General features: G+C 35.4%; 1 protein-coding gene across 7 annotated transcripts in view; it reads left to right on the forward strand.

The window, feature by feature from the left end:
• The window catches only part of CEP350 (centrosomal protein 350), a 148,187-nt gene that overhangs the window by 115,270 nt on the left and 13,623 nt on the right, over nucleotides 1-19,294 (forward strand). For 5 of the 7 annotated variants that reach the window (XM_060197768.1, XM_060197770.1, XM_060197771.1 and 2 more), the window contains 6 exons: nucleotides 3,915-4,037; nucleotides 5,075-5,274; nucleotides 8,888-9,099; nucleotides 11,876-12,020; nucleotides 14,206-14,366; nucleotides 17,914-18,050. In XM_060197768.1, coding sequence (XP_060053751.1) covers nucleotides 3,915-4,037; nucleotides 5,075-5,274; nucleotides 8,888-9,099; nucleotides 11,876-12,020; nucleotides 14,206-14,366; nucleotides 17,914-18,050 — 978 coding nt within the window. The remainder of the gene's footprint in view (nucleotides 1-3,914; nucleotides 4,038-5,074; nucleotides 5,275-8,887; nucleotides 9,100-11,875; nucleotides 12,021-14,205; nucleotides 14,367-17,913; nucleotides 18,051-19,294) is intronic. The other 2 variants (XM_060197772.1, XM_060197774.1) reach the window with 1 other exon arrangement.

A 19,294-nucleotide genomic window follows, 5' to 3' on the forward strand; every position in this document is an offset into this window, starting at 1 on the left:
AATTTCTCAAAGAAATATCAGTGCTTTCCAAAATGTATTCCAATAACCTCTATGGGTATTATTTCATAAATCTTTGAATTAATAATAATCTTATAAATTTGTGTAACTTATTTGAATTTTTTATTGATTTAACATTGATCTACAAATATAGAAGATTCAGTATAGTTTCGTGTGTGTGTGTGTGTATACACAACTGACTGCACCCAGCCATCAGAGTTCCTCCTATGTCCATCCACAAATCTTCTCCCCAGCTCCTGTGTCTATATAACCACCATAATTTTCACAATCTAAAAGACAGTTTAGTTACTGCTTTTTGGTTTGTTGTTTTGTAAATGTGTTTGCTTTACTTATGGATATTCCATATGAGTGTAATCATTGGGTAGTTGTGATTTGACGTTTTATGAATGTTAGACAAAATGCAATAACTGCAGAGATAGTTTTTTGTTGTTGATTCTTTGTGAGTCTGTAACAGTTCTTCGTTGCTGGTGTCTGAATAGCTACATTTGTAGGAGAGACTGCTAATCCTAGCTTGTTTGTGAGATTAGTCAGTTTCTGTAGTGCTTCTTTCAGACTTGATTAAAGCTTGGAAAATTCCCAAGAGCAAATTAAAGGTTAAATTTATTCACTTTGTTCTGATTTTTATTATTTTCGGAGTCCAAAATAATAATCATCTAGGTTTTAAAGAATATTTTATTTTTAAGGAGAGAGACACAGAAGTAAAATACAGATAGAAGGAGAAAGAGAAAAAGACCAGAGCACTACTGTGCGCTGGGTAAGGGGATGCTGGGGATTGAACTTGGCATCTCAGAGCTTAAGGCCTGGAAGGCTTGTATAACCACTATGCTATCTCCCCAGCCTTTAGAATTTTTATATAACTGCTTTACCTTCCCTAGTTAGCTATGACAGGAAATTTTAACAAGTTTGTTGAGAAAAAAAATTGTTGAAGAAATAGGCCTTGGTGCATTCATTTTTGCTTGAAACATTGCAGTTGTGTTTGTGGATAGGGATGGGATAAGAGCAATAGTGGCAATGAAATTAATGTTGTTGGGGGTTAGATGTTGGCGCACCTGGTTGAGCTCACACATTATGTGCAAGGATCTGAGTTCAAGCCCCTGTTCCATACCTGAAGGAGGGACACTTCACGAGCGGTGAAGCAGGTCTGTAGGTGTCTTTCTCTCCCTCTATATCCCCTGTCCTCTCTCAATTTCTTTCTGTCCAATCAAATAAAATAGAAAGAAGAAGAAGAAAAAGGAAACAGGGAGTTGGGCAGTAGCGCAGCGAGTCAAGCACATGTGGTGCAAGGACCTGCGTAAGAATCCCGGTTCAAGCTCCCCACCTGCAGGGAGCTGTGAAGTAGGTCTGCAAGTGTTTATCTTTCTCTCCTTCTCTTCTTCCTCTCCTCTCTCCAATTCTCCCTGTCGTATCCAACAATGACATCAGTAACTACAATAATAAAACAACAAGGGCAACAAAAGGGAATAAATAAATATTTAAAATTTAAAAAAAAGAAAGAAAGAAAGAAAGAAAAAGGAAACAATGGCCACTGGGAGCAGTGAATTCTTAGTGCTTGAGCCCCAGGGAAGGAAGGAGGGAAGGAAGGGAGGAAAAAAAAGGGAGGGAGGGGGAAAGCAGGCAGGAAGGCAATTAACATTTCTATTTGAATGAAGATACTGAAATTTGAGGAGGTATTAGAACAGAAAAAGAATCATAAACTGTTGGAACTAGAATGATTCTTAGGAAAGAGTTATTTAGTATAGTCCCTTGGCTTTACATGAAGAAATCGAGGCCTACAGAAATTAATTCACACATAGTTCATGCTAGTAAAGATAGAACCTGAACCCTCTTCTCTGGATTTTAAGCAGTAAAAAATTGAATTGAGAATATATGCATTTTTTGCATATAACAAAAAATATGCCATGACTTCTCCAACAACCACATGTATAATTTCCCTCCTCAAACTCATAGTTGTTGTTTTTATCTTAACTACATTGCTGATTTAAAGTTATTGCAGTGACCCTCCTAAATAATATTTGTTGAAATTAGTAAAGAGCTCAGTGACCAGTTGCTGGAGCTGAGTAACTGCACATCACATTTTACATTGTAAATACGGGGGGGGAAAATGCTGGTTATTTAATCCTAGTACTGTGTTCTGCTACCATCAGAGCCTTGCTGGTAATACCTTGTCACCAGCTATAAGGTGTACAAGTAGCATTTTCTGTTGTTAGGCATTTATATCTCCATTATTCACAAATTTTATTTCTTTGCTATGCAGCATTTTGAAAGATTAATCATTGTAGTGTGAATTACTTCTTTTATCTCATCTTTATTCAGATTTTAAAGGACATATTTCTAGAATGTATTTTAAATAAGGAACATAGGCATTTAGGAAGAAGTTCTAATTTTAAACGAAACTTTTCATAGACTATTTATTCATTTATTTTCTTTTCTTTTTGGAGGGGCTGAACAAAATATTGTATCTTTTTATTCTTTATTTTATATGTTTCAATGTTATTTTACTTTTTGTACTAGGTCAAGCATGCATTTAGCAGTTGTGTACTTAAGAGGGTGGGTGATGTTTCATGTCAAAAATAATTTTGAAGCTTTTGCCAAGTACATTTGTTTTTGTATAATATTTTGATAATTGGTATAAAAATAAATTTGTAAGACCATCATAAAGAATGGCAAGGAAGATTGCAGTGTCTTCTAAACTACAGATAATTTGTTTTTCCTTGAACTTTAGTGCAGAAAATCAAGGCAATCCAGATGGGAGTCTATGTATGCTTCCTGTGTGTATAAATAACTGAAGATGAAGTGTTAAGTTATATGTCGGGGGCATTAGACACTATATCAGTAATTGACTACCCAAAAATATATATGTGGGTTTAATAGTGGGTTCTCCCCACTATTAAAAATCCAAGTGAATAGCTGGATTTATACCTAGATTTTCTCACTTCTATAACAGTGACATTATTCCTTGCCCTTCCAAGGCAATAGACATTGCCTTGGTCTATGACATATTATTTTGTGCATGTGAACAGGAGCATGCTCTGTCAAAGAGAATTAACCTTTCAAAACTATTATTAGATTTATTTTTTCCTTCATATATAATAATCTATTTGTCACTTAAAAAATAGAGAAAATGGTAGCTTTTTTTTCTATTTTTATTGTGTAACTTACAAAATTTTCTTACCTTTGACCTTATGAATGAACTGTCCACAGCATGATTTTTTTTGTTCAGTGACAGTATTTATTGAGACTAGTTTGGTTTGTTCTTATTTATACATTCTGATATCTTCCAGAATGGGTATTGCATTTCAGTATTTAGTGAACCTTTTTTAATTGTATAGCTAGCTCTTCTAGTAGGTCCCACTAGCAAGAAACAATGTTCTAATGATCAACAAGGTATTTTCTATCATAAATTAAAAATTTTAATTATAGTATTTTCAGGCTAGATCATGATGGTGGGAGTAATGAAACTGTACTTTTTAAATTTGATTTTTAGTTTAAATATATACAGAGTGCAGGTAGGCTCAGGATTCCATATGTATGTAGTTTCTAAAGTTATAGATTCACAGCAAATATTTGTTCTACTTTAAAATATATAGGAAAAGTTACTTAGTACCACACTGTACTTCTCATTACATTACTCAAAAACAAGTAAATTTGCCTGAAAGTATAGGGGTTGGTTAAGCAACATCTGAGGAGAAAGGCATAATCAGTGATCATTGGTAAGATCTATAAAAGTATTTGCTTTATATATCACACTGAGTATAGCATTTGCTTTAAATTAAAGAGGTGATAATGTTATACAAGAACTATATTGAAAGTTCTTCACTCAACTCTTATGCTTTCCCTTTCTTGTTCTTTCTGCTTCTTGATCTCTTGGTTTTAAAATCTTCCTCCTTATTTTGTAGACACTGCTCTCCTGTTCACTACTTCTTCTCTGTCTTTACGTCTCATCACTGGGCCTCTCTCAGTGTCTGTTTTCCCAACCTTCATCCCAAATTCCAGCTGTATATCTACAACCAATTGGTCAGGTAATTGCACCTTTTTCAGTGCACTCTTTGATAGAGCATGCTCTGTTCTTTTTGTTTGTTTGCTGTTTTTTCTTTCCTTTCTTTTCTTTTTCCCCTCCTAAAAGCTTGGTGACTTCTTGTCAAGTGTCCCACCTTTTAATCTACATAGTAATTTGACATATTGATTGTTGAAGAGTGATAGTTCCTGTAGTTTTTCTAATTGTTTGCTGGATGTGTGAATGTATTTTTGTTGACTGCCTGCCACAATAGACCCTATCATGAGTAATGGGAACAGCTCACCTTTGACATCTACTTTGAAGAGAGTTTAATAGAGGTCTTTTAACTATTCAGATAGCTGCCAAAATCAATAATTTCTCCTAACTTCCTGGAGATATTGGGCTGTTTGATTACAGAGATCAGTTAAATTGAGAAATTGGAGTTTGATATATCCTTTAACTCAAAATTAGTAATTATGTTTATTGGAGTGAGACACTTGACTGTAGTACACAGTGTTCTTGCCATGAAAGACAGATTGTCACCTGATACTGTAGCTTTTAGATTATAGGAACCAAAAATACTGTACCTGAAGCAAAATTAGACTGAATTTTAAATAAAATCTAAAGTGAACATGAACATTTTTTTTTTTTGTTTGCTTGCTTGTTTGGAGACTTTAGGCTTTGTTTTTTGTTTTCTTTGTGGCTTGGGATGGTGTGTGTGTGTATGTGTATGTTTCTGAGTCTTCAGAATGAATTTCTTTTATCTCCTGCTGTGAAAAAATAATTACCTATGAAAAATAAATATTAGTTATCATTGTACAGATATTGTGAAAATCACCCCCAATTTGCCACTGCTTTTTCTTTGCTAATCTTATCAGTAAAACAAATTCTCTTAATTTGAAAAGTTGACTCATCAAAATTTCTATGTCAGATTTTTTTCAGAGAGGACTAGTATGAAAGTCTCTGTCTTTACTCAGCTTGTTGATAAGGTAATGAATGACAACTGTCAGTGATTTCTGATTATAAATTTGTTCTCACTGGGTCTTCATGGTGTGGTCATAGGTTTCTGACAAAGCGGGAGCAAAAGTTGATGCAACGACGACAACATGCAGAGGAACTATTGGAATGGAAACGACGTTTGGATGCAGAGGAAGCAGAAATTCGTCAAATGGAAAAACAAGCTTTGGCTGCCTGGGACACAGAATTAATGAAACCTAAAACTCCTAAGAAAGAACTGGAGAATAGTAGATCAGAAAATAAAGGTAGTAAATGTTAGCTAAAACCTAGCATAACAGATTTTTTTTTTTCCTTTTAAGTGAATGGCTAAGGAAGAAAACAACACAACTATAAATGCTACAGAAATTGGAACAATTATTCTGTGAGTTGTGTTATTCTAATATGCTTAAAACTTAGAAGAAGGGGAGTCAGGCGGTAGCGCAGCCAGTTAGGCACACATGGCGCAAAGCACAAGTACCCGTGTAAGGATCCCAGTTCTAGCCCCCAGTTCCCCACCTGCAGGGGTGTCACTTCACAAATGGTGAAGCAGGTCTGCAGGTGCCTATCTTTCTCTCCCCCTCTGTCTTCCCCTCCTCTCTCCATTTCTCTCTGTCCTATCTAACAGTGACAACATCAGTCACAACAACAACAATGAAAAACAAGGGCAACAAAATGGAAAATAAGTAAATCTTTAAAAAAATTAAGTTTGGGAGTTGGGCTGTAGCGCAGCGGGTTAAGCCAGGTGGCGCAAAGCACAAGGACCGGCATAAGGATCCCGGTCGAACCCCGGCTCCCCACTGCAGGGGAGTTGCTTCACAGGCGGTGAAGCAGGTTTGCAGGTGTCTATCTTTCTCTCCTCCTCTCTGTCTTCCCCTCCTCTCTCCATTTCTCTCTGTCCTATCCAACAACGACAACAACAATAATAACTACAACAATAAAACAACAAGGGCAACAAAAGGGAATAAATAAATAAAATAAATATTTAAAAAATAAAAAAAAATTAAAAAATAACTTAGAAGAATGGGGAGTCAGGTAAAGTAATGCAGCGGGTTAAGCGCATGTGGCACAAAGCACAAGGACCCACGTGACGGTCCCAGTTGGAGCCCCCGGCTCCCCACCTGCAGGGGAGTTGCTTCATAAGTGGTGAAGCAGGTCTGCAGGTGTCTTTCTCTCCTCCTCTCTGTCTTCTCCTCCTCTCTCCATTTCTCTGTCCTATCCAGCAACGACATCAATAACAACAATAATAACTACAACAATAAAAAAACTTAGAAGAATTAAGTAAATTTAATGAAATGGAAATGGTTTATTTCATGAGCAAATGGGGTTAGCACACATTGAAAAATTACAATGTGAAATACTTCAGTGAATTAAAGAAGAATTACATATCTTAGTGGATTCAGAAAAGATAAATCCCAGAAGCATTTGTAATGAAATATTCCATGTCAGAGTAGCAACAGAAGAAAAGTCCTTTACCATATGTAGGCTATTTGTTGATAATAAATACAGACTAAGCCTACAGCAGACATCGTACTTAACATCATCATAACTCCAAAGTCTCAGGTTCAATGATAAAACAGTGAAAGCTTTCCTTTTGAATTTAGAAATAGGATAGTAGTTGTTAGGGGCAGGAGAGAATGGGGAATTATTATTTAATGAGTATAGAGTTTTAGGAAAAGATAAAGTTCTAGAGATGAGTGGTATTGATTGTACAACAGTGTGAATATTAACATTAACAGTGTTAATTTTAATGCCACTGAACTGTTGACTTAAAAATTATTAATATGGTAAATTTTATCTTAACTATATTTTACCACAATTTAAAATAAATTTCTTTTGAAAAGCGTATTATTAACAGTGAATTAATTACAAAGCTATAATGTAATAATAATAAGATATAATAGCTCCACACTGCTCTCATCACCTAAGTTCTGTTCCCCTACCCCCTCAAGGATAACCACTATAGTTCTCCCAAGGTCTTAGAGACAGATTGGTTACTTTTTTTTTCTGCAGGTTCATGTAAAACAAACAGCAATAAATAAATGTATATGTATAGGAGAAAGTTGTGAAACATACACCAACTATAGTTGATTGTTACTACTTGTGAGAACTAGAACTTGGGCAGACTAAGATGGCTATCTCTCAAGAGGTAGTAAGTAATACAGGTCATTTTTTCTTCTTTTTTGATACATTTTTATATTATTTAAACTTTTAAAATTAGTATGTTAGTGTTAGCAAACATAAATACAAATCTACAATACAAATAGGAGAATGCAGAGGATTCTTACATTCTCTAATACCTAAATTGAGTACTTTTCTAATCCACTTTAAATCCCCCCATCTTGGAGTGAAAGAATACCCTTAAGGATTTTAGATATTATTATTATTTTTTTTTTATTTTTTCCCCTTTTGTTGCCCTTGTTATCATCATTGTTGTAGTTACTATTGTTATTGCTGTCATTGTTGTTGGATACAGAGAGAAATAGAGAGGAGAGGAAGACGGGGGGGAGAGAAAGATACCTACAGACTTGCTTCACCACCTGTGAAGCGAACCCCCTGCAGGTGGGGAGTCGGGGCCTTGAACCAGGATCTTTATGCTGGCCCTTGCACTTTGCGCCATGTGTGCTTAATCCGCTGTGCCACTGCCTGGCTCCCTTTAGAAATTATTTATCCAGTCATTCTGAGTACACTGTGCAGACAAAATATGAAAATATACCTCTAGTGGTCCGGGAGATGGTGCAGTGATAAAGCTTTGTACTCTTAAGCACGAGGTCCTGAGTTTGATCCCCGGCAGCACATGTACCAGAGTGATATCTGGTTCTTTCTGCTCCTGTCTTTCTCATAAATAAATAAAATTTTTAAAAAAGGGAAAATATTTCTTTAATCCTTTCATAACTAAAATATCAGATCACAGTTTGTTGAGTTAAAACAGTCTTTGAAGTATAGGTATTTATGCTAAATAAACTTATAGACTACAAGACTAAAATCTTTTAAGTTTTAGAATTGTGTCTGTCAAATATTAGCCATATTTATCCCAGAGTGTGATATTATAACGTATTAATCCTTTGTCTGCTGTAGAAATCAGTGTACATTCATAAGATTATACAAGAGTATAAATGTCAAGAATTTTATGTTTTGTATTAAACATACTGCTATTTTCTGCCACAGAGTAAAGGTCATAGTGTATAGAAAATTCTCAAGGTGTGTGATAGGGTAGATAGTATGATGGGGTAGATAGTGCAAAGAGGCTCTAAGGTCCCATGTTCAGTCTCCTGCAAACCATAAGCCAGAGCTGAGCAGTGCAGTGGCTAAGGCTTTACTCTAAAGCATGAGGTCCTGAGTTTGAGCCCTAGCAGCACGTATACCAGAGTGATGTCTGGTTCTTTCTCCCTCTCCTCCTATCTTTTTAATAAATAAATAATATTAAGAAAAAGAATATTCTCAAGGCAGGACAGTGTTACACATTCTGAAAATATTAAACAAAATTCATAATGTATCTCAGATCCCTATAGCTCTAGTTCACTTATTTCTGTTACTATGTAGCATTTTATTATGGAAATACACAATTTATTATTCCTTTTTTACTGTCAATAGCCATATTTTTCCAGTTAAAAATTACATCTGTTGGCTTAGAAGGTGACAGTGTCTAGAGTACCATACTCACAAGCATGAGGTCCTAATGATGCTCTGGCACTCCTGCTTGTGCACACTTTTCTCCTCTCTCCCCCAGCTCCTCTCTCTCTGTCACTCAAAAATAAACCTTTTCAGAATTCTATTTAATGCAACCAGTGATGTTATTTAAAAAAATACAAAAATGAACAGTTGAAAAATTCTCTTGACTAAGATTGTGTACTTTTTCTTATTTTTACCATCTCTTTATAGAAATAGTGAGTGAAGAGGAATCTCCGTTACCTTCCTATTCTCATCTTCATAGTGAAAGTTCTATTCCAGAAGATCTGGGAAGTGCTGCTGTTGAATATATGCCATCTGAATCCAGAGTTCAGGAACAGCATGGTAGTCCAGATCATAGTATACTTACTGAAGAAATGGTTTTTTCACAAGAACTAGAATCTTCTACCTCACCTAATAAACATGTAAGTTTGTGTATATTTATATTTTACTATTATTTTTTAAATTTTTTAATTGGGGGATTAATGTTTTACAGTTGACAGTAAATACAGTAGCTTGTACATGCATAACATTTCTCAGTTTTCCACATAACAGTACAACTCCCACTAGGTCTTCTGTCATCCTTTTTATTTTAGACTTTTCTTTACAAAAAAAAAAAGCCTGCTAAAAGGTAGATTAACCATTTTGTTCTTGCTATTAATGACAGCATTGTCACCCATACCTGTGACATATTAATAGTATATGACATTTGAAACTTTTCATCAACTCCTAAGGTTTTATAAAATTTTAATTTTAGTGGTAGCTATTAAATCAATATATTAAGTATTATATTGAGACAGTAGAAATATCTAATTTTTTAAAGGGAAATGTGTAGGAACAGGTTTTTGTTGCAATCTATGTTTTATATGTTCATATAATAGAGGCACAAAGACTTTTTTAAAAATATTTTTTAATTTATTTCCTTTTGTTGTCCTTGTTCTATTGTTGTAGTTATCGTTGTTGTTATTGATGTCATCGTTGTTGGATAGGACAGAGAGAAATGGAGAGAGGAGGGGAAGACAGAGAGGGGGAGAGAAAGACAGACACCTGCAGACCTGCTTCACCGCCTGTGAAGCTACTCCCCTGCAGGTGGAGAGCCAGGGGCTTGAACAGGGATCCTTACGCCAGTCCTTGCACTTTGCGCCACATGCGCTTAACCCACTGCGCTACTGCCTGACTCTCAGGCTTTTTGTTTTGTTTCTTAAACAGGCCAAGGTTCAGCTCTAGCATATAATGGTGCTGGGGATTCAACCTGGGAGCCTTAGTTCTGAAAATCTGTTGTGTAAACTATCTTCCTAACCCAATAAGGTTTTAAATCATACCATTTTATCTTTTCTGTAATTTAGTTAACAAATGATTTATTACTTATAGTAACAAAGTAGGTGGCTGGGCTGTGGCACATTTGGTTGAATGCACACATTACCATGCACAAGGACACTGGTTCAAACTTCCACTCCGCACCTACAGGGGAGATGCTTCATGAGTAGTGAAGCAAATCTTCAAGTGTCTATCTTCCTTTCACCTTTTCTATCTTCCCCATCCTTCTCAATTTCTCTCTGTGCTACCAAATAAAAAATACAAAGAAAGAGATAAAAGTAGTGTTAAGAGTTCCTGAAAGGCAGGAGGGAAAAAACTTTTTTTTTTATCATCCAGTGAAGAACTTGTTCTATTTTAACTTTCAAAATAGTCTAATGTTTCATTTATATACTTGAAAATACAGTTTTTAGATTATTTAAAAAAAAAAACCTTCTAATTAAGTGATTAAAATAGTGGCTTCTTAATCATGTCATTATATGGTAACAAGTTTGCTATGTAGATAATTTGCTTGTAGCATGATTCTTGTTTTCAGGAATTAATGACCAAATTATGTGGGTTGGACATAATCTTATTAGCTTGTTACTTCCTATGAATTATTTAAATTCATTTTGAGGCTCAGGATAGCCACTCTCTGAAGAAATGCTGTAACTAGGTTGTTGCTTTTTTTTTTTCTCACTAGGAAAAACTGGTGTGCCTTAATGTATTTTTAATAATAAAGATGTTTATTTATTGAGTGTTAATTTACCAGGTGCTAGGTAGTATAATAATGCATTATGTTGATTATCCTCACAGTAGACCTTTAAGATAGATACTGCTTTAAGCCTCAGTAAGAAGCTTACATAGCTAGGAAAATTGCTCAAAATCACAGATAGTGTTAACTAGGAATCAAACCAGACTTTCTTACTTCTACTTGTTATCAGGATAGGAGTTAATAGTCTATTTTGGGGGTGGAGTAATCTTACACTCTTTCTTTTTCCCTGCCTACTTTCTCCTGCCTCCCTTCAATTCTTCTATAAAAGTAATTTCATATATAGTTTTTAAAGGTTTTCAATATTAATAGAGTTGATATACAACACTATTTATGAAGATGTATAACATATGGGCTTAGCGTACATATATTGCTAAATAATCACAAGAAGTATAGTATCACTTCATATAATTACAAAAATATTTTTCTTATGAAAATTCATTAGGATTTACAAGCAGCCTTCAGTTATACCACACAGCATCACTAGCTATAGTCATATGTTATACATTGCTTCTATAGTGGAATCACCAGAAATCTAATCTGTTTTTCTCTGTTTGGATTTTTGAGAATCTTCTAAGTGACATCATGGAGTGTATTTTTGTTGCTGTTCTTTGCCTTATTTCACTTAGCATGTATCTGACAGGGTCCACCCATGTTGTCATAAGTGGTAGTATTTCCTTCTTTTTTATGGATCAGTAATATTCATTATATATATACATATATGTGTATATACATACTATATTTTCTTTATTCACAGAGAACTACCATATTATATTAGAAATTCTGGTTTGGGATACATATTTGATGGAAGCAAAATCACTATGGAAGAGACACAGTATATCATATTTAGTAATTTTTAATTAAAAAAGAATAAGGGGGTGAATATAACATATACTAACTATACTAACATGTGTAGATCATTTAAAAATACATCCAAAACATTATTTCCATAATTTTTCTGTATCTTTATAAAACTGAGGTCTTACTCTTTGTATAATTTAGATTTTTTTTTCACTTTTTATTGTTATAAAACAATTTGAATTTTTTTGTGTTATCTTTAACTATTATGTCTAATGTTAATAGAATTGTACTGTAATATCACAAAGCAATTCCTGTTTGTCTTTCTGTTTGAACAGTCACCTCTCAAAAGCTGCACATCTGTGTCAAAGCAGGAGTCTAGCAAAACAAGTCATGAGAATGGAGGACAATATCGTCTGTCTGTCAAGTCCCATCAGCACTGTTCTAGTTGGTCAGATGAATCACTATCTATGACACAGTCAGGTGAGACTGATTATGAATTTATTTTCATTTTACTGTATTTGAATTCCTCTTTAATAAGTTTGTCTACCCACAGTCTAGAATACTGTTTACTTGGCTGCATTTGTAAAGCTTTTTTCTTGCCAAGATTGAATTGCACAAATCATTGTTTTTCTTTTTTTTAATTATCTTTATTTATTTGCCTCCAGGGTTATTGCTGGGGCTTGGTGGCCTGCACTACGAATTTACTGCTTCTGGAGGCCATATTTTCCCTTTTGTTGCCCTTGTTGTTTATCATTGCTGTTGGATAGGACAGAGAGAAATAGAGAGAGATGGGGAAGAAAGAGAGGGGGAGAGAAAGATAGACACTTGCAGACCTGCTTCACTGCCTGTGAAGCGACTCCCCTGCAGGTGGGGAGCCGGGGGTTAGAACCAGGATCCTTAGGTAGGTCCTTGTGCTTTGCGCCACGTGTGCTTAACCTGCTGTGCTACCACCTGGCCCCATCCTTATTTATTTACTGGATAGAGACAGCCAGAAATCAAGAGGGCAGAGGTTGATAGAGAAGGGAAAGAGACAGAGGAATACCCCCAACACTACTTCACCACTCCCAAAGCTTTTTTTTTTTTTGCAGATTGGGACTAGGGGTTGAACTCAGGTCCTTGCGCTCAACCAGTTGCACCACCTCCTGGCCCCCAAATCATTACTTTTCACTGATGATTAATTATATCCCTCATTACACAAAATATGACAGATTGTCAGATGTTAATGTTAATATACATTTGTTTTCAGTCATTCATTATACATTTGTTGACTTTTTTCCTCTGTGTCCTGTTCTTGTTTAATAGTTTTGACAAAGTGAAACAAAGTGTGGAAATGTAGAATTTAGGATATCAGTGGTCTTCTATAACAATTTATTGCTTTCTCAAGTTTTGGTAGCACATGAGGTTTATCAGCCTAAAACAGTATACAGTTTAGATGATACAAAGACATGGATTCATATTCTGTTTTAGAAACAGGATTTTTAGTTTAGCCTTCAGTTCTACCACCAATCATTGTAGTAGATTCATCACTAGTACCTTTATCAAGACTCCCACAAAAGAGTTAAGAATCTGGGGTGGTTTAAAAATTTTTTTTTTCTCCTGGGGTGGTTTTTATTTGTTTGTTTGTTTTGTCAAGCTGAGGACTCACATGTGCATGATTTCACTGTTCCTGTGCTGACCATTTTTCATTCACTTCAAAGAGTGAGAGAGATACCATAGCCTTGGAATTTCCCCTGATTCTGTAACCTCTCCTGTATGGTATGGTGACTCAAATCGGCACTGTATGTATGGCAAAGCATGCACCGTACCCAGTGAACTATCTCACAGATTCTAAATATTTTAGGAGTCTTCAAAGAAAGATTATAGTAGAATATTTTTCTTTAGAACTTTTTCTCTCCTTTCATGTTGTTTTAGAATATCAGCTGTTAGGGGCCAAGTGATAAAATACCTGTTACTATACTCAAGGACTTGGAGCCCCTGGTCCCTACCTGTAGTGGGGAAGCTTCACAAGTGTTGAAGGTATCTCACTCTCACTCTCTCACTCTCACTCTCTATATCCCCCCCCCCCATTACACATAGACTACCACCACCAGTTTCTCCCTCTAACAAGGTAAAGAAAGGAAAAAAGAAAGAGAGAGAGAAAGAAAGGCCACTAGGACCAGTGGATTCAGCATACAGCTGTGTAGGCACTGAGATCTAGTGGTAAACCTGGTAGCAGTTAAAAAAAAAAAAAAAGCTATCTGCTAATGACTCATAGTTTAAAGTGCTAAAATTTCAGTTTGATTTTAATATGACCTAAATACTATTAAACTGCATATTTATAACTACTGAGAAAGACAGTTAAATATGATTGTCTTTTCTCCAGGACATAATTTCTTATAGACTAATCAAATTTCACTAAAAGTTTTTAAATTCCCACCTGTTTTTCTTACTGAGCTGGGGTACCTTGAATGTGCAGTTTCAATAGTACATTTAGAGAGTGAAAAATTAACTGTTAAGGATGAAATTCATAGCTTAAAAAAAAAAAACAGACTTGGGGGAGAGGATATAAATCACTAATGATTTTTTTTTTCAGAAAGTCAGATTTCTTAATTTTCATGGAGTGTTACATATCTATTGAATTCATATTATCCTTGAGTTGAAATTAAATATTTTGTATCTCTTTTAGAAACTACATCTGACCAAAGTGATATTGAAGGCAGGATCAGAGCCCTCAAAGATGAGCTGCGGAAAAGAAAATCAGTTGTTGACCAGCTGAAGAAGGAGCAGAAAAAAAGGCAAAAGGAAAGATTGAAAGCTCAAGAAGCCAGTTTGATCAAACAATTAGAGGTTAGATTAAAAAATGAAAAATATTTAACATTAAGACTACTGTATATGTGAAGCCAAAAATGTTTTTAATGCTATTATTGACTTTTAATGCTATTATTGATAGTAAAGTAATGGATTAGAATCTTCTACTATTTATTTGGTGCTGTATTTAACTCTTTAAAAAGTCTGAACCTCTTGGGGATCGGGCAGTAGCGCAGTGGGTTAAGCACACATGGCACAAAGTGCAAGGATCAACGTAAGGATCCCTGTTCGAGTCCCCGGCTCCCCACCTGCGGTGGAGGGGTCGCCTCACAAATGGTGAAGCAGGTCTTTCTCTCCCTCTCTCTGTCTTCCCGTCCCCTCTCAATTTCTCTGCCCTATGCAATAACAAGGGCAACAAAAATGAGGAAAAAATGGCCTCCAGGAGCAGAGGAGTCGTAGTGCAAGCACCGAGTCCCAGCGATAACTCTGGAAGCAAAAAAAAAAAAGTCTGAACCTCTTTGAAAGAATGAAATAAATAATAGATTAAGTATTATAATGTTGAGTATTGAAGTAAATATTACAACAGGGCTTTAAAAAATAAAATTCTGGCGGGCTGGGCAATGGCACACCGGGTTAAGCACAGATAGTATGAAGGGCAAGAACTGCACAACCATCCTGGCTTGAGCCTCTGGCTCCCCACCTGTAGAGGGGTCTGCAGGTGTCTCTCTCCCTCTCTCTCTTCCCCTTCTCTCTCAATTTCTTTCTGTCCTATCCAAGAAAATTGAAAAAATGGCTAGAGGAGCAGTGGATTTGTAATGCAGGCACCAAGCCTCAGCAGTAAACTTGGAGGCAAAAGAAAAAGTTTAAAAATGGGAGCTGGGTGGTAGCACAGCACATTTAGCACACATAGTGCAAAGTGCAAGGACATGCTAAAGGATCCCAATTCGAGCCCCTTGTTCCTCCCCTACAGGGGGGTCGCTTTGTAAGTAGTGAAGCAGATCTGCAGGTGTCTTGTCTTTCTCTCCTCTGTCTTTCCCACCTCACTCAATTTCTCTCTGTTCTATCCAACAACAACAGCAACAACAACAATGAAAAAAAAAAATAGCGGCCAGGAACAGTGGATTCGTAGTGCAGGTACTGAGCCTCAGCGACAACTCTGGAGGCAAAATAAGTAAATAAATAAAATTCTGTTCTTATACACTTCCTTTTGTTCATTGATTTCATCATGAATTCAAGTGTCTGTGCTAGAGAACTTGGCTAATGATTACATATATATATTATTTCATCCTCAAATCAGGCTTGACTATTACTATTCCTGTTACAGATGAGAAAATAGTGTTTCATGAACTTAATGGTATATAGGAAGATATAGCACATATGAAACTAGTATTTTAGTGGTCCAGGAGGTAGCACAGTGGCTAAGGCACTCAAGCATGAGGTCCTGAGTTCAATCCCTGGCAGCACATATACCAGAGTGATGTCTGGTTCTTTCTCTCTCATATCTTTCTCATTAATAAATAAAATCTTAAAAAAAAAAACAACTAGTATTTTTATCTAGTTCTAATTTCAAAACCAGTGCAATTATCACTATACTACATAACTTTATATATTTATTTTCTCCAGGCCGGCAATAGGTCTGGAGAAAATAATCATTCACATAGTTAAACCATGCAGAAATAAGAACAGGTAGTTTATGATGTTTGACAGTAAGCAAAGTGTTTAAGATACTGGGGAGTTCATGTTGGACAGTAGTAGGAAACAAAATATTAAGACATAGATCCATTTTAGGACCTTTGTAAACAAACTGATTCACCCTACTGTTATAATTAACTGAGGAACTTTTTGAAAAATACAAACACCCAGGCTCACTTTCAGAGATTTTGGTTGAATTGGCTAGAGTTGGGTCTAGAATTTAAAAGCACTGCCGGGGCTAGAGAGATAGCTCACTATGTAGGATGAATACATGTGACTCAGGTTTGGGTCCAGGTTGGAGCCCAGGTACCACATGGAGGTGCTGTGGTATTGTAGGACTCTGGTGCTATAGTATCTTTGCCTTTCTATGTCTGTGTGTCTTTCTCTCTCTCGTTATCTGAATGAAAAAGCTACCCAGCAGCAGTGAAATATATGCATGAGGCCCTAGTTCCATAAAATTATATTAAAAGTGTTACTGTAGGTTATGAGAAGCCATTGAAAGATACCTGAAATACTACTAGATTAAATAACATTGCTCAAAAATGTTTACTAATGAATATATCAGCCTGAAAACTCTTTAGAGAAATGTCCTAAAGGTTCATCTTACTCCACTTTTCATTAAATGGTTTAAATAAAGACGATATATCTATGTTTTCAAATTATGATGCATGATGGAGAAATAGAAAATACAGAGCAGTAATTCAGGATGCAGTGGTTAGCAACAGATGTAGTCTTTAATAATGGGACAGGTGAAGGTAGAAGTTGTAGCCTCTAAAATGAAGGAGAGAGATAACAGATGGGAGACTCTCCTTAGATTTATATAAACTAGAATTACAAATTAGCCAAGTTTTAATAACAGAATAAGTGATAGGCAGGAAAGATAATTTACAGTTCTTAACTATCATACTCACCACAACCTTCCTCTTCTCGTGATTTGTATTCCTACATAATTACCTCTCTCACTGTCTTACTGTCATTAGAAGTCAGTGGAGGGGCCAGGCAGTGATGCACCTGGTTGAACACACATGTTACCATGCACAAGGACCTGGCCCCCACCTGCAGTGGGGAAGCTTCATAAGTGGTGGAACAGTACTGCAGGTGTCTCTCTATCTCCACTTTCCCTCTCAGTTTCTTTCTGTCCTCTTAAAGAAAAATAAATAAATATAAGTATTCTTTTTAAAAAGTGAGAAAAGGGAGGCCAGGTAGTGGCACATCTGGTTAAGTGCACATAGTACTAAGACCTGTGCAAGGTTCCAGGTTCAAGCCCCCAGCTCCCCATCTGTAGGGAGGGATGCTTCACAAGCAGTGAAGCAGATCTGCAGGTGCTTTTCTGTCTTCCAGTCTCCCCCTCCTCTCTCAATTTCTCCGTGTCCTACTCAGTAAAAATAGAAAAAGTGGCTGTTAGGAGGAGTGGATTCATAGTGCAGGTACCAAGCCCTAGAGATAACTCTGGAGGCAGAGAGAGAGAGAGAAAGGGGAACTCCGTGTGATGGCTAGACTTCTCCAAAATGCCATGAAAGTATTAACAGCCTTGAAAGAATAAGTATATAATCAGAGAAAATTCTGATAATGTAGCAGAATATGAATTATTATTCTTAGGAATTAAACTTCTGTAGATTGAGAATTTATCATGTCCTAAATGTAAGGATTAGTTTATGCCTTACATTTTTCCATTTTATACTCTATATTTAGGATTATAGCTGTACTTATTGCTTATACATAGACTATTTCAAGAAGAATTTACAAGTAACTATAAAACTTTGAGGAATGATATAAAACTTTGGGGAAATATTTTTACATTTACATCTTTACTGTTGGAAATTCTTCTATGTATACTATTCTATTTTAAAAACCTTCTTAAAAATTCTGTATCCTCTGATTTTTCTAAATTTAGTCATATGATGAATTCATTAAGAAAACTGAAGCTGAACTTAACCAAGATTTGGAAATATCACCAACAGCCAAGCCTCAGATTAAAACTCTCTCTTCAGCTTCTGAAAAACCCAAGATCAAGCCCCTTCCACTACACAGGTAGAAAATTTTGATGACTTACCTATATTCTGCCTTGTTTGAGGAAATAATCATGGAATGCTTTTAGTAGAAGCCATCTTTTACATTACTGTGAAGTTATAGAAATAACATTGATTTATGATTTTTATTTTCAATAAAGTAAAATTATTACTTCTGGTTTAGCCACAGATCAAATATATAATAATAAAGCACAGATTTAAATATATATTTAGCATTCTGAAATGTGGTGGATATAAGGAAAATAATACTTTCTAATATTGCTACTAGTGGCACAGTAAACTGGAGTAAACATTTAAAAAAAAAAACACATTTGCCAGTGTTTCATAAATTGACTAATTCAACTTCTGGAAATCTAGCTTGAGAAAGTAAGGGCAACCAGGAAATCTCTTCTTTGTATGAATGTGTTCACCATAGCATAGTTTATACTAATAAATTATTGGAAACATCTTTATATCTAAAATTAGGTGCATTGTCCATTTAATTATAAATACTGGGGCAGAACATGCATCCAGGACATAGATACAGACAATACTCAATAATAACATTTTAGAAATTATAATATGGTATGTTAATATATATTATGTTATAATATGGTAACTTCAAAAGTCAAGTTACACTATTTTAATTTTAAGTAATGAGTAGAGAGGGATTAGGCAATTCAGTAGGTCTGAGAAGTAGAGGACAATTTAGAATTAAAAGTATTTAGTGATGACCAAAAGCCAACAAAGAACTTGGCATAGTGTAACTGCTGAATATAATAGGGCACTATTTGACTAGAAAAGAGTAGAAAAATAAATAAAAAACACATTGCAAAAATCTTGTACTCATTCTTAAGTAGTTTCTATAATAATTTTTAGAAATTGCAAAGCCTCTAATGGTTTAATAAACTATTTTGTAATTTTTGTTTGTTACAAAATAATATAGACCCATTACAGTGAATTTAGTATTTCCTGGGTTTGAAGCCTGACTCCAGTAACAGCTATTTAACATTGGGCAAGTTATTTAACCTTCTGTGTTTCCATTTTTATACAAACAGGAATAATAATACCCAGTTAATAAGGTATTATGAGAATTAGCATCTTAACTTAGAATAGGATCTAACTTACAATAAGCACTGTTAATTTGGTGATGATAATGACTATGATGAAAACAGTAGAAAAAGGTTGTATCTATTTATTTATTGCCACCAAGGCTTCAACTGGGCTTCATGCCTGTGTGATTCTACCATTCTCATTGGACTATTT

The sequence above is a fragment of the Erinaceus europaeus genome, chromosome 9 (genome assembly GCF_950295315.1).
Source record: "Erinaceus europaeus chromosome 9, mEriEur2.1, whole genome shotgun sequence".
NCBI classification, from domain to species: domain Eukaryota; kingdom Metazoa; phylum Chordata; class Mammalia; order Eulipotyphla; family Erinaceidae; genus Erinaceus; species Erinaceus europaeus.